This window comes from Tiliqua scincoides, chromosome 3 (assembly GCF_035046505.1).
Source record: "Tiliqua scincoides isolate rTilSci1 chromosome 3, rTilSci1.hap2, whole genome shotgun sequence".
Lineage (NCBI taxonomy): Eukaryota > Metazoa > Chordata > Lepidosauria > Squamata > Scincidae > Tiliqua > Tiliqua scincoides.
This window is the reverse complement of record NC_089823.1, coordinates 198,611,369-198,623,850: the sequence shown is the minus strand read 5'-3', so window position 1 is coordinate 198,623,850 and position 12,482 is coordinate 198,611,369. Positions and strand designations below refer to the sequence as shown.

Sequence of the window (12,482 nt, the reverse complement as noted above, 5' to 3'; positions counted from 1 at the left end):
AACTCATTCAAAATGCAATTAAAATTACACACAGCTTCATGTACCCCTCCAGGGCAACCCAGGAGGGCAGGAACTTGTTGACCCACACATTGGCAGGGAATGGTGAGAATGAGCAGACAAGACAGCTAGCTACAAATGGATGGTGCTCTCCTGGTCAGGTATTGAGGCACACATTTCAGGCAATTTCTTGCCTACAGAAGCCCCATAGTTGGCTTCCTTTGCCCATCATCGGAGTGGAGAGACAGGACCCAATCCTATCCAAATTTCCAGCACTGGTGCAGCTGCAATGCAGCCCTGAGGTAAGGAAACAAATGTTCCCACACCTTGAGGAGGCCTCTGTGACTGCTTCCCCACCGCAGGATGCTGCGCACGCCCCATTGGCACAATTGCACCGGGATTGGAAAATTGGATAGGATTGGGTCCACAGGCTCCCTATGGGTGGGATGAGAAGTTAATGAATAATGGGAAATATGCTAGGTCAGGAAAGGAAAAACCATGATGGAAGAATGTCCCTTTGACATAATCTACATGGGTAGAACAGGAGCCAGGAGGTGACTGAATGGTAGGGGGTTTCTTATGAAGGCAGCCAGGCAGGATTTTTGGAGGACCTGCTACACGTTAAAAGATTGCTCTTCCTACTGCTGCTAAAGATTTCAGCTAAATGGGTGCAAGAAACAAGTGGTGTAGGAAAAGGGTGCTATTATCTGACCAGCATCTAGGATAAAATGATATTTCACTTCTAAACCCAACATTTATTCTCGAGTGCCTGACAATGGAAGTGGCTGATATACTTCTTTGAAGATAAAATCCTAACTTTGTTGGGAATGGGGAGGCTCCCACTGGTAAGGAGCAAAAGAATGAAATATTATTCTCCTTGATATGTTTGAAAATTCCATGTTCAAATTATTTTTTTCCCAGTCAACCATACCTCAGTCAAATAGGATCTGATGCTATCAGTCTTTGTGTCACCTTCCTATTGTGGGTTGTGTTTTAAACATGAGTACGTGACCTGACCTTATATATAAGAATTGACCTATGAAGATAAGAAAATCAATCACTTTTTAAAAAAAAGTGATTCTTTGTTCTTCAGCATGTTTTGTTCAACAGGAGCTGGCTCAACACAGCTAGAAATTGGGACTGCTGGTTTTTACTGACCCTGTTTCAATGTCTTCAAGAGCAGCAAATATTTAGCAGGCAAGTCATCTTCTGGCAGACTGATAAAGCAATAGGGAAAATTTCATCTTCTTAATTCTTCAATATCAGCTGCTATTAAAGGCACAAGAACAGGCTATGTCAGAGGTACTAGGAACAGATCTGAAGGGAAGCTTTTCTGTGATTAGCTTTAAAATTGCTTGAAGGAGAAAGTAATACTATACTGTCAAAGTTATCTCTCCTTATAAAAGATGGGGAGTAGAATTGGCATTGGGCCAGGTTTTAATTTGGTTTTGTCATTTGTCTTCTTTTTAAGGCCATCCATGAAGTTACACCATTGGAGATGTTCACGTCTCTCTCTCTCTCTCTCTCTCTCTCACACACACACACACACACACAAATCAACATGAGATAGACATACAAATGCTGAGATGCCAAAGGCTTGGAAAAGTTGCACTTTCTGGATTAAGACCATGTCTACACTATGAAGATGGCCAGTTCCATCTGCAGTAGGTGTAGGTATCTCTAACCACACTTATGTTCCTTTGGGGAAGAGTCATGATAGCTAAACCCGTTTCAAATTAGTTTAAATTGTAGTGCGGATGTACTATAAGAAACAATCACAACAGTGAAGCTACACATTTGGACTGGGGAACACTGGAAACCATTCCCAATGGGGACACCTGTCAAAATTACACTTTGACTTACCTACAAGAATGCCTGAGACAGGGCACTGTATGCGGACCATGGGCGCTGTTGCACAGTCATTGAAAGAAGGACGACTAAATCAACTTTGAAACATCAGAGCATCAACTCTTGTCCCACTTTGGTGCTCAAAGAGAGGAGTCCTGCCTGTCCCAACCTCTTGTGTAGAGTAGCTATAGATATTAGGAGCTCAGTTGCTAGAGAGAAGCAGCTGTGGCACTCAAGCTTACTTGAAATTATAGATGGCAGCCTTTCCATAGCTCCAAAGTGTAGGAGCTGCTCATCATTGGGGAGCTGAGGGAGAGGCATTCCTGTTTCAGAGGAGAGGACAACTGCTTTCATAACCTGGTTGTGGTCTTCCTGGAAGCATCTGGCTGGCCCTTGTGAGGAACAGGATGCTGGATGAGAATAAGTGGGCTGTTGGTCTGCAGTCGTCTTATGTTTACTTTGCAAAATGTTTAGAGGCACTCTTATGAATGTGTGAACTCATCAAGGGCTGAATCCTAGTAGTGAACGAATATTTTTAATGGGGGGGGGGCAGGATAATTTGTAGGGGGCCTTTTAATGGTTTTCTATAATAATGTAATAATGAATAATAACAAATCAATAATAACAAATCAATTAATCACAAGAAAAAAAACAGATTCCAGGGGCCCAGAAGATGGCTCAGGTTAAGCCTTGCAGGAGAAGAGGCTCTTTGGGCTTGGTACTGAACTGAGCAGGTGAATCACATATGTAGCAGGGCTCTGCCAGGCAGGTTACCCACCAATGCTCACTGCTCAACTGGGGGGGGAGGCTCAGGACCAAGGAAGGGCCACAAGCCAGAAATGGTAAGCGAGGAGCATCTCTGTGGTTTGCTCCCCACCGGCTTTGCCTTGCTGTCTCGACAGCCCGGAAGAAGGTATTGCTAGGATTTCATAGGCTGCTGGGGGAGGGGATGCTCGGAGACTTGGCCAGCAGCAGGGTGTGTCTTCTGTGCTTTGCTTCTTCCTTTATTTGCGCAAACCCTGCCCCAGGGGCTCAGAAAAATCGCCTAGCTGTGGTTTCTCCTGCTTGCACAGTGCTTGATAGAAGCAAAGAGGTGGTAGTGGTTGTGCTGCTGGTGGTGGTGGTGGGGTGATCTGAGAGCCAACTGGCCGGCTCCTTCCCTCCCTGCACCTCTATTTCCCAAGGGGTGGCTTCCCCCCCCCAACCATCGCCCCCCAACAACAGGGGTCCAGAGAAATCAGCCAGAGGATTGCAGAATCTCAGTGGAAGGAATCGCATTCTGGCTGGCCCCACACTCAGACTTTGGTCTTCCCAGGCAATCAACCCTGCAGTTCCTGAAGTGGGAGCCTCTCCCTTCATGCCAGCCTCCCCAACCAAGAACCGCCTTATGGCTCCCCCGACTGCACAGATCAGAGGGCAAAGGAGGAATGGGGGGGGGGGAGAGGCAGAGGAGCAGGTGCCGCAAGCAGCGCCCAGCCAGCCAGCCAGGCACAAGTTGCCGCAATAGAAGCGCCCAGAAGAACCTGAGCGCGTCTCCCCAAGGAAGGTTGGTCCACGGCACCGCCAGCCCTTCCTTCACCGCCGGGGCGTCACTGGAAGCCGTGAGCGAGGCAGTGCAGGCACCTGCCGCAGTGAGCGAGCGAAGGAGACTGGCGCACACACCCTTTGCAGCTGCCACTCCAAGCCAGGGAGCGAGGGCAGCGGCAGGACCGCGCCCGGCTACTCACCGCTTTGCTCCCCCAGGAAGACCAGCTTGAATTTCCTGAGCGGGTTCCCAAAGTCTCCCCCCGCGGACATGGTGCCGGCTCCGGGGAGGGCGACGACGGAGGTCTCCGGTGGGCAGGGGGCGGCGGAGGCGGTGGCGGGCTGGTCCCTTTGCTGGGGGCGGCCGCGGGCTCTCGTGCCTCCGCCCGTCCTGCCTGCCTTGCTGGAGGTGGCTCTGCTCTGCGCTCTGCAGGGGGGCGCAGCCTGCAGTCGCCGGGCAAGGACGCGGGGATGCTGGAGCGAGCGCCGAGCCGAGCCCTGGCTGCTGCTGCTCCTGGATCTCGCCCTCCCTCTCTCCCTGCTCGGCGGCGGCGCCTGCGCTCTGGCCCTTCCCCGGCTACCCTGATGTCATGCTGGAGCAGCCGGCAAACCAATGCGCTGCGGAGGGAGAGGCGTGTGTGTGCGTGGACCAGACCCCGAGCTGGGGCTGCTGCTGGCGGGGCGGGCCAGGGCACCATTGAGCCCCCCACCCCCTTTGGAGGGGCTTGGTCTGGATCCAGAGAGGGGATCACCCACCACCTCCGTCTCCTCTCCCTGCCCACCGAGCAGGTGCGAGCTGGGAAAACACCTGCTGGGGCAAGCGAACAGGTGGGAAGGAAGCGACAAGTGTGTCCCCAGGCAAATGGGGGGGAGGTCTGCTGATCGGCCCCCAGACGCCCCCACGCTCATCAATCTGGAGTTACCCCGCACGCACCCCGGGTTCATTCCCACCGCCGCCGCCCACGGGGATTCGAAGTGTGCTTCAGCAGGCGTCGGAAGGGTGGCAGCGCCTCACCGCTACGCTGCTCCGGGTTGAAACCCTCCTGGTGGTGGGCAGAACAGGGTGGCCAACGTGGGTTAAGGCTGCAATCCTAGCCAGACTTACCTGGGAGTAAGCCCCGCTGACTCTAAAGGGCTTACTTCTGAGTAGACATGTCTAGGATTGGGCTGTCTCCTGGTGGAGTTCAGAAGTACTGTACAGGCAGTGGCGTAGCCAGAGGGGGGACAAAGTGTTGTAGTTGCAGGGAGCCCCACCATAACGTTTCCACCTGGAAAGGGAGGGAGAGAGGCCCTTTGCACGCTGTAGTGAGGCTCCCTGCAACACTTAGTGCTTTGCCCCCTCCTCTGGCTACGCCACTGCCTGTACAGGCATGTGTGACCTTGTGTGTTGTAAGGTGTGGGAAGTACACTCACGTTGAGGAGGCTGCAATACTGACCATTTCACACCACTCTTGCTTTGCCTTGTTGGTAGTCAGTCACCCCTGCTTACTTTCCCACCTTGCAGATCAGGTCTGGCTCCATTTCAGAAAATTCAGCAGTTTCCTTTCAATGTGTCCCCCACCCCCCCATTCAGCCTGCCGGGTGGTGTAGAAAACACAAACCTATGCTATTGAATGGTGACTATTGATTGGCCTACATTAACTGCACAATCCCCAGGCACATCTACTCAGAAGTAAGTCCCTTTGTGTTCAATGACACTTACTCCTAGGAGAGTTAAGGAATTGGCGCCTAAATGTTATTTTACTGGCTTCCTGAATTCTGTTGTAATAAGCTGCCCTTTCCTTTGAAAAGAATGCCCTGCGTGTGCATCTATGCATCATAGCTGTCTAGGCCAGCTGTCTAGGCCAGTGTTTCCCAAACTGTGGGTTGGGACCTACTTGGTGGGTCCCCATTCATTTCAATATTTTATTTTTAATATATTAGACCTGATGCTACCATGGTATGTGACTGCATTTGGGGAAATGTTACAGACCTGCACTTTTAACAAGCTACTATGTGTATTTTTTAACGATAGTAAATGGGACTTACTCCTGAGTAATTGTGGTTAGGATTGCAGCCTACGATTGTTAAAAATTTTTGTTCTTGATTATGTCACTTCTGGTCATGACATCATTTGGGGTGGGTCGTGACAGATTGTCATTCTAAAAAGTGGGTCCTAGTGTTAAACATTTTGAGAACCACTGGTCTAGGGAATCCAGCTTCACCAATTATTCAAGCCCAAATTAGAGAGCGTGGGATGGGATATTTCCAGACCTGAAACTGACCCAGGTGGAGAGCACAGAGCTGATCTCATTCAGTTTTGCACCATCTTGAACGCATTTACTCTTTGACAAACAGGACTTTTCAGCCAACCTTTGTATGGGACAGTTGCCAGGACCATGTGACTTCCTGAGCACAGGATATACAGAACAACCAAGGATTCTTGTAGGGTTTAGAAGTTTCTACTAAAAAGTTGCATACATTTTTGTCAATTGAATATAGATATTGCTTGCTTGCTTGCTTAGTGAAACCTGGCCAACCTTTCCATACTGGGCACAGCAAACAATGTATGTTAACAAGGGGCAAATGCTTCTGGATAATGCACAATTAATCCAATCAGTTTTATGTTTTCTGTAAGAGAAGCTAAATAGGGCCCATTATTTTGTTTGATGGCTCTGGCTTCCCAGGAAATGTACTGTGTGTGTGTGTGTGTGTGAACTTTGCATTTTACATTCATAAAGAAAGCACTGTGTAATGGATACAACTGACTTAAAATATTGTTTCCTGTGATGGTTACCTCTCTCTTCCTCAGCCAGCACACAACTAATGTATTTCTGTATTTTGTCAAAAGTTTTGTTCAGGGTAATTTCAAATGGCTTGAATGATAAACCATCCATCTTGTCTCATGGGAGACTGTTAGGCAGCTCAAAGCTGTACTATTAGGAGATTTTCTCCTTGACATTTAATAATAATATAATATAATATACAGTATTTATATACCGCCTTTCTTGGTCTTTATTCAAGACTTTATTCAAGGCGGTTTACACAGGCAGGCTTATTAAATCCACGCAGGGATTTTTACAAATTGAAAGAAGGTTCTCTCTTTCAAGAACCACCACATTCAAGCTGTTACACTCCGATCTGGTTTAACATTCTGGCCTCCATCCTCCCACGCTCCGAGCAGATGGAACAGCTCAGCTGCAGCTTGTCAGCTGCTTCAAGGTCGCACGGTGCCGGTGGCCTCGAACTGGCGACCTTGTGGATGTTAATCTTCAGGCAAATGGAGGCTCTACCCTCTAGACCAGACCTCCTGCCCACAATTTAGACCACAATCTTCTGTCATCACTGCAGCCAGACCAAGGCCTCTTTGGAAATCTACCTAGGAGTATCCCTATTCTCTTAGGGTTCTCATAGCTGTCAAACAGTGGGAATGTGTATGGAACTTACCCTTAAAGTTGGAAAAGGCAAATGCCTCTCTTCCAATGTTCCCAGCAGAGTCAAGAAGCATAGAACAACATGGATGAAACTTGGACTTATGGTAGTGAATGAAAGGCTGCTATTGGCCACGACTGTGGCTGCAGAGGGTATCTGTCCCCACATCTACATGGTACAAGTCCTGTTTGATTGGCACTAGCAAGTAGTATGACAACCATATTCAATTATTGTATTATTAAGAATATACCACTTTTCAACAAAAAGTAGATCACAAAGCAGATCGCACAGCAAAATAAAAAAAAGTTAGGATTGTGCTATAATGGAGCAGTCGTGGCAGAAGAGGGGAGGAGAGATGCATATGGTTTTGTAACAGGGTAAAAACCAGTGGAAAGGAATAAATGGCTTGTTTTCAAAACAGACAGAAATAAACAGTGGGGACTCCCAAGGATTTGTATTGCTGCTGGCGTTATTTGATTTTTGCATAAATGATCTGGAGTTGGAAGTAACCAGTGAGGTGGTCAGGTTTAGGGTTAACATCAGGTTTTCAGAATGGGAGCAGCCTGTGAAGATCTCTAAAAGGATTCTTCCAAACTGGATGAATGAGGAACAAAATGGCAAATGAAGTGCAGTGTAAATAAGTGTAAAGTAATGCACCTTGTAACAAAAAATTTCCCACCTTTTGAGGATTTTATATGATGGTAGGATCAGAGGGCATCAATTCACAGCACAACCCTAGGCATGTCTACTCAGATGTAAGTCCCAATGGGACTTCAGTGAGACTTAGGCAAATATACATAGGATAGCGATCCTACACACACTGTCCTGGGAGTAAACCCTATTGAATACAAAGGAACATACTTCTGAGTAGACATACCTAGGCTTGCACTGCCTGTGCAGCAATGGTGGAAGAGTCATATACCATGTTAGGAATAATTAGGAAAGAGCTTGAAAACAAAATGAGCAGTATTGTTAGGTTTTTAGATACGCCTGGGATAGTTTGTGTTTAGTATTCTGCATGCAGTTATGGTGGCCCAGTCTCCAAAAGGACATTGCAGAGTTAGAAAGGTTACCAAAGAGAGACAAGCAAAGTGATCAAGGGACTGGGGCATCTTCCCTGTAAGAAGAGGCTAAAACAGTGGGAGCTTATTATTTAGATAAAGGTTCTCTGGGGAGGGGAGGAATGTGGTAGAATCTGAAAACATGCGTTATGGTGAGGAAATGGATAGAGACACATTTTTCTCCCTTTCCTATAAAACTAGTTCAGGACAGACAAAATATTTCTTCATTCAAGGCATTATTAGCTTGTGGAATTTGGGGGCATACGATGTAGTAATAGCTCTGGCTTAGTTTTAAAAGATATTAGACAAACTCATAGAGGAAAGGTCTCTCACATGAAATCTCTATGCTCAGAGACATCATGCTACCAATTACTACTTGCTGGGGGGCAAGTGACAGGGGAAGGCTCCTGTCTTCCTGCCCTCCTTGGCAGCTTCCTGGAAGCATCTAGCTGGCCGTTGTGGATGCAAAAGGATCTGGTGTCTGGGCTCCTGCAGGGCTCTTTTTGTGTTCTTATGACCTTTCAAGCCACCCTATTCCTTGCATCAGAGTGTTACCAGCACATGGCATAACTATTTGTTCTGTGCTATAACTATTAGTCGCTCCAATGCCTTGTGCCCCCAAACAGTACAGTATATGCAACCCCAGGGCTGACCCAAGTTTTCCTGAAACCTGAGATGGCATACCAAATGCTGCCCCCCTGACCCAATTATATAGCCCTTGCTAATTCTACTCTCCAATGATCTAGTTTGGCAGTCCCCTCCACATTTCCTAGTTCTCTGTGTCCCCCACTGTATTGGAATCGCTGAAGATCTGGCAAGGAGGTAGATGTGGTGTCAGCAGTGGCCCCTTTAAGGGTAAGGCCTGGACATCCAGCAGAGTGTGCTGCACAGCTGCAGCCACTTGAAGGCAATCAGGCCCTCAGAGATATAAGGAGCACCTGAGGCAGAAAGGGTTTGTGGGTTGTAGAAGGGGTGCAGCTTGGAGGCAGGAGAGGAGACTAACTGGGCTTAGTGAATTTAGAATCTGACCTTGGACTTGGATACCCTGACTGATTTGACTGACTTACCTGGAACCTGACCTCCTCAGCTTATTGGCTCTGGATTCTGACTTGGCAGCTCTCATTGATTGGACTGGTTTACTTGGAATCTGTGGACTGGAACTGGACTCTGACTTTTGCTTGCTGCATTGGTGAGTTTCACAATGGAAACTAATCAGCCTTAAGTGGGCACAAGGCCCAGTGGGGAGGAGCTGTAGCAAGACACCCACTTCTTCCACTCCATGGATTGGAAAAGGAAGAGCAGTAGAGGCAAGTTAGATGACATGGGCATCCCTCATCAGTCTGTTACCTGAAGCAACCACTTCAGTTGGCCTCATGGATGGGCCGGCTCTGCAAATCCCTTTGTCTCCAAATTCCTTGTGTATACTGCCTATTTCTACTGCCTTGACTTTCTCTCTACTCTGGATCTTCTACAATCTGGCTTCCACTTCCTGTCAAATTTCACTGAAATTGCTCTCACCAAAATAGGTACTCATTTCCTTACTGTCAAATTAAAAGGTCTCGTCTGTCCTCATCCTTCTCTGCTGTGTTACAGTTGATTACTCTGTACTGATTAAATCCCATTATGCCCTAGGTTTTTGTTATCCTGTCTTCAGATCATTCTCTTCCTATCTTGGTAATTATTTTTCCAGTAGTTCCATTGAGAAATGTTCTTCCTTTGCTTTCTCTCTCTCTGTCAGGGTCCTTCAGGGATCTGTTCTTGGTACTATTCTATTTTCAGTTTAACTTCTGTCCCTGGATGATTTCCATGAACCCTAAGGTTTCAGCACCCCCATATGCTGATGATACCCCCAAATCCCAGAATACTCACTCATTATACAATCTCATATTTTTACTTGGACGGTTCTTCGTCTTTTCAAATTCAATTTGTCCAAGCCTGAACTTCTCACTTTCCTCCCAAACCCTTCTCCTTCTTCATCTCCACCATGTCACCATACATCATGGTGAATGGACTTGACCCTAAATCTTCAGTCTACTTTATTCCCCATATGCAGTCTGTTGCCAAATCTCACCACTTTAACTTCTCTGCCACCATCTTCCCTGTATCTCTAGTCTTTACTACCAGCACAGTCTTCTCTTCCTCTGTTGTCTCAACACCTTCATTTAGAATTATGTGATCAAAACCATTCATTCTCTCATTGTTCTGATTGCCTTCATATTCATCTGTATGTCCCTTTGTTGGCTTAGTGCCTGCTCCTGACTGCAGGACAGAATTCCTGGTTCCTACCTTCAGAGTCCTCCATGGTCTTGCCCCTCCTTACCTCTCTGCTCTCACATTCCATTATGTGCCTGCCTGTGACCTTCACTTCTCCAGCGCCATCTCCAACAGCTATCTCGTGCACCCTCACACAGTCTGTCCTTTGTCCCTTGTGCCTGAAACTCCCTCCCAGAACACCTGTGTGAACATCCTTCCTTCAAATTCCTCCTCAAAACGCAACTTTGAATGAAGCCATTGATGTGTCCCCAGTCCCTTAATGTATTGCAACTAAGACCAGGCACATGTACACAAAATAATATCTATTCTTCCCCTGCCACCATTCCTCTTCCTCTTGTGTCTATTTCTACACTGTAAACCCTTTGGGAAGAAACTTGTGCACTCACTTGTAAAGCACCATACTCACAGATGGCACTAGACAAATAAGGAAGAAAGCCAATAAATTACTAATGCTGTTTGTGAGACGCAACCAGCCTTTCACTTTTAAGTCTTTCATCAGCGGCTTCTCATGTTTGTCTGAAGTGCCCAGTTACCAGAAGTTACCAGAGAAATGCCCTGTTAGGTGACCCTGCTAAATGTGCAATGATGTCAAACTCTTGTGTGGTGCATTTTCAGCAGTGAAAGTGCTTTTATTCACTCTGATGCTCACAGCAACCCTGTCAAGGAGAGAGGTCAGGATGACTATTTAGATTTAGGAAACTGAGGTTGCAATGTGGTGACTTTACTTTCTAAAAACCATCTAGAAAAGCTGGAATGGAGATTTTAATTCAAATTAGCCAGTTGTCCCATTTTGGAATAGCTGCTACCTCATTTCAAGGCTGATTTCCAGCCTTCCTGCTATGAACTATCATCTTCTGATTTGGGCATTGCTTTTGTTCTTTATGGAGATTTCCTGGAGATCTCCTTCATGGAGATTTCTTGCTCTGCTGCCCAAAAGCAGAGCTTCCAGGATCCAGCAAAGCACCCAGTAAAGGATTTAAAGTAAGTCATATGGAAGACCTTAGCACCTTTGCAATTTAATTAGTTGTCAATTATTGCCTAGGAAAGCTCTCTGAGGAAGGTCATGCCAAACAAAGGAGAGGGATAGATCTTCAGTAAGTTCTAAGTTTTTAAAGTATTTTTACTTGGGGGATTAAATAATTTAAAAGTTACAAGCAATGGATTAACAAACTCATCTACTGTACATGCTTAAAACATGACAGGCAGTAGGCAACTTTCAGGATGCTTGCTTTACAGTACAATCCTATGCATTCACTCAGAAGTCCCACTGTGTTCAGTGGGTTTTATTCACCAATAAGCATGTTTAGGATTACAGCCTTACTGCAGTAAACTACACAAAAATGTACTCCTTTGTTGCAAGGATCCAGCACTGGATCTCTGCTCCTTATCTTTTCTTCCTCTTTCCCCATGGCCCTTGTTTACCTTGGCTTTACATTCCAAACTATATTCCTTATCAACTCCCATGTTGCTTCCTTACTTCACACCACCTTGTCTCTTTTCTTTCTCTGCTCTTCCACAACTAGAAGTGTTGCCCACAGACTTTCAAAGATGTCTTATATCTCTATTAGAGACTCTGAAAAAATGTGTGACTTTTCCCCATCAGTTTTATTAAGATGGGTGAAGTTTGCAGGCTGCAGCTGACAGAATTTTCCTTGCTATAGTGCTGTTAAAGATACAGGCAATACCTCAGGCTCTTCACCTAGTAGTAGTTCAAAGGCTATTTTTGCATTAGAAAATTATATTGGCTTTATAATCAGTTTAACTATCATGGGTCTTCCTAAAGAACCTTGAGGACTGTGTTCAATGACAGTTCTGAAAATTCTCTCCTAGACTGCATGCCTGTATTCATTTACTTGGGAGAAAATATCAATTATATCAATATTTAGTTGGGAGAAAAAAAGGAACTTACATCTGAGTAAGCAGTAAACATGTATTGGAGTATACTGTCAGAGACCTTTAGTTCCTTTTACTAAATTACAGTTCCCAGAGGAGAATGAGTGTTAAACTTGTTTAACAGTTCAATCTTGCATGTTTACTTGAAAGTCCTACTGTGTTTAGTATGGCTTACTCCTTGGTAAATGTGCATAGGATGCCAACCTTACAGTGCAGTCCTATGCATAGTTACTAAGACTCACTGTATTCAGTTGAGTTATTTGCAGTTAAATGTGCACTGAGTGCAATCCTATACACAGTTACCTGCAAATTACCTCTATCTTTTGTCACAGTGGGATATACTTCTGTGTAAACATGCATAGGAACTGACATCAGAATCCTAAGTTATAGTCAGAATAATTTGGATTCATCTGGTAAGAATAATGGCATTGTGAAAATTATTATCCTAAAGGCTTAAACAAACCCCAGCCTAAG

The 12,482-nt window shown here is 46.0% G+C and overlaps 1 protein-coding gene across 1 annotated transcript in view; it reads right to left on the bottom strand.

The window, feature by feature from the left end:
- The window catches only part of RAB6B (RAB6B, member RAS oncogene family), a 70,833-nt gene extending 66,951 nt beyond the window's left edge, over positions 1-3,882 (bottom strand). Inside the window, exon 1 of the mRNA XM_066620637.1 lies at positions 3,573-3,882. Within this exon, the coding sequence (XP_066476734.1) occupies positions 3,573-3,642 (70 nt within the window). The 5' untranslated portion in view covers positions 3,643-3,882. The remainder of the gene's footprint in view (positions 1-3,572) is intronic.
- Between the last annotated feature and the right edge of the window lie 8,600 nt (positions 3,883-12,482).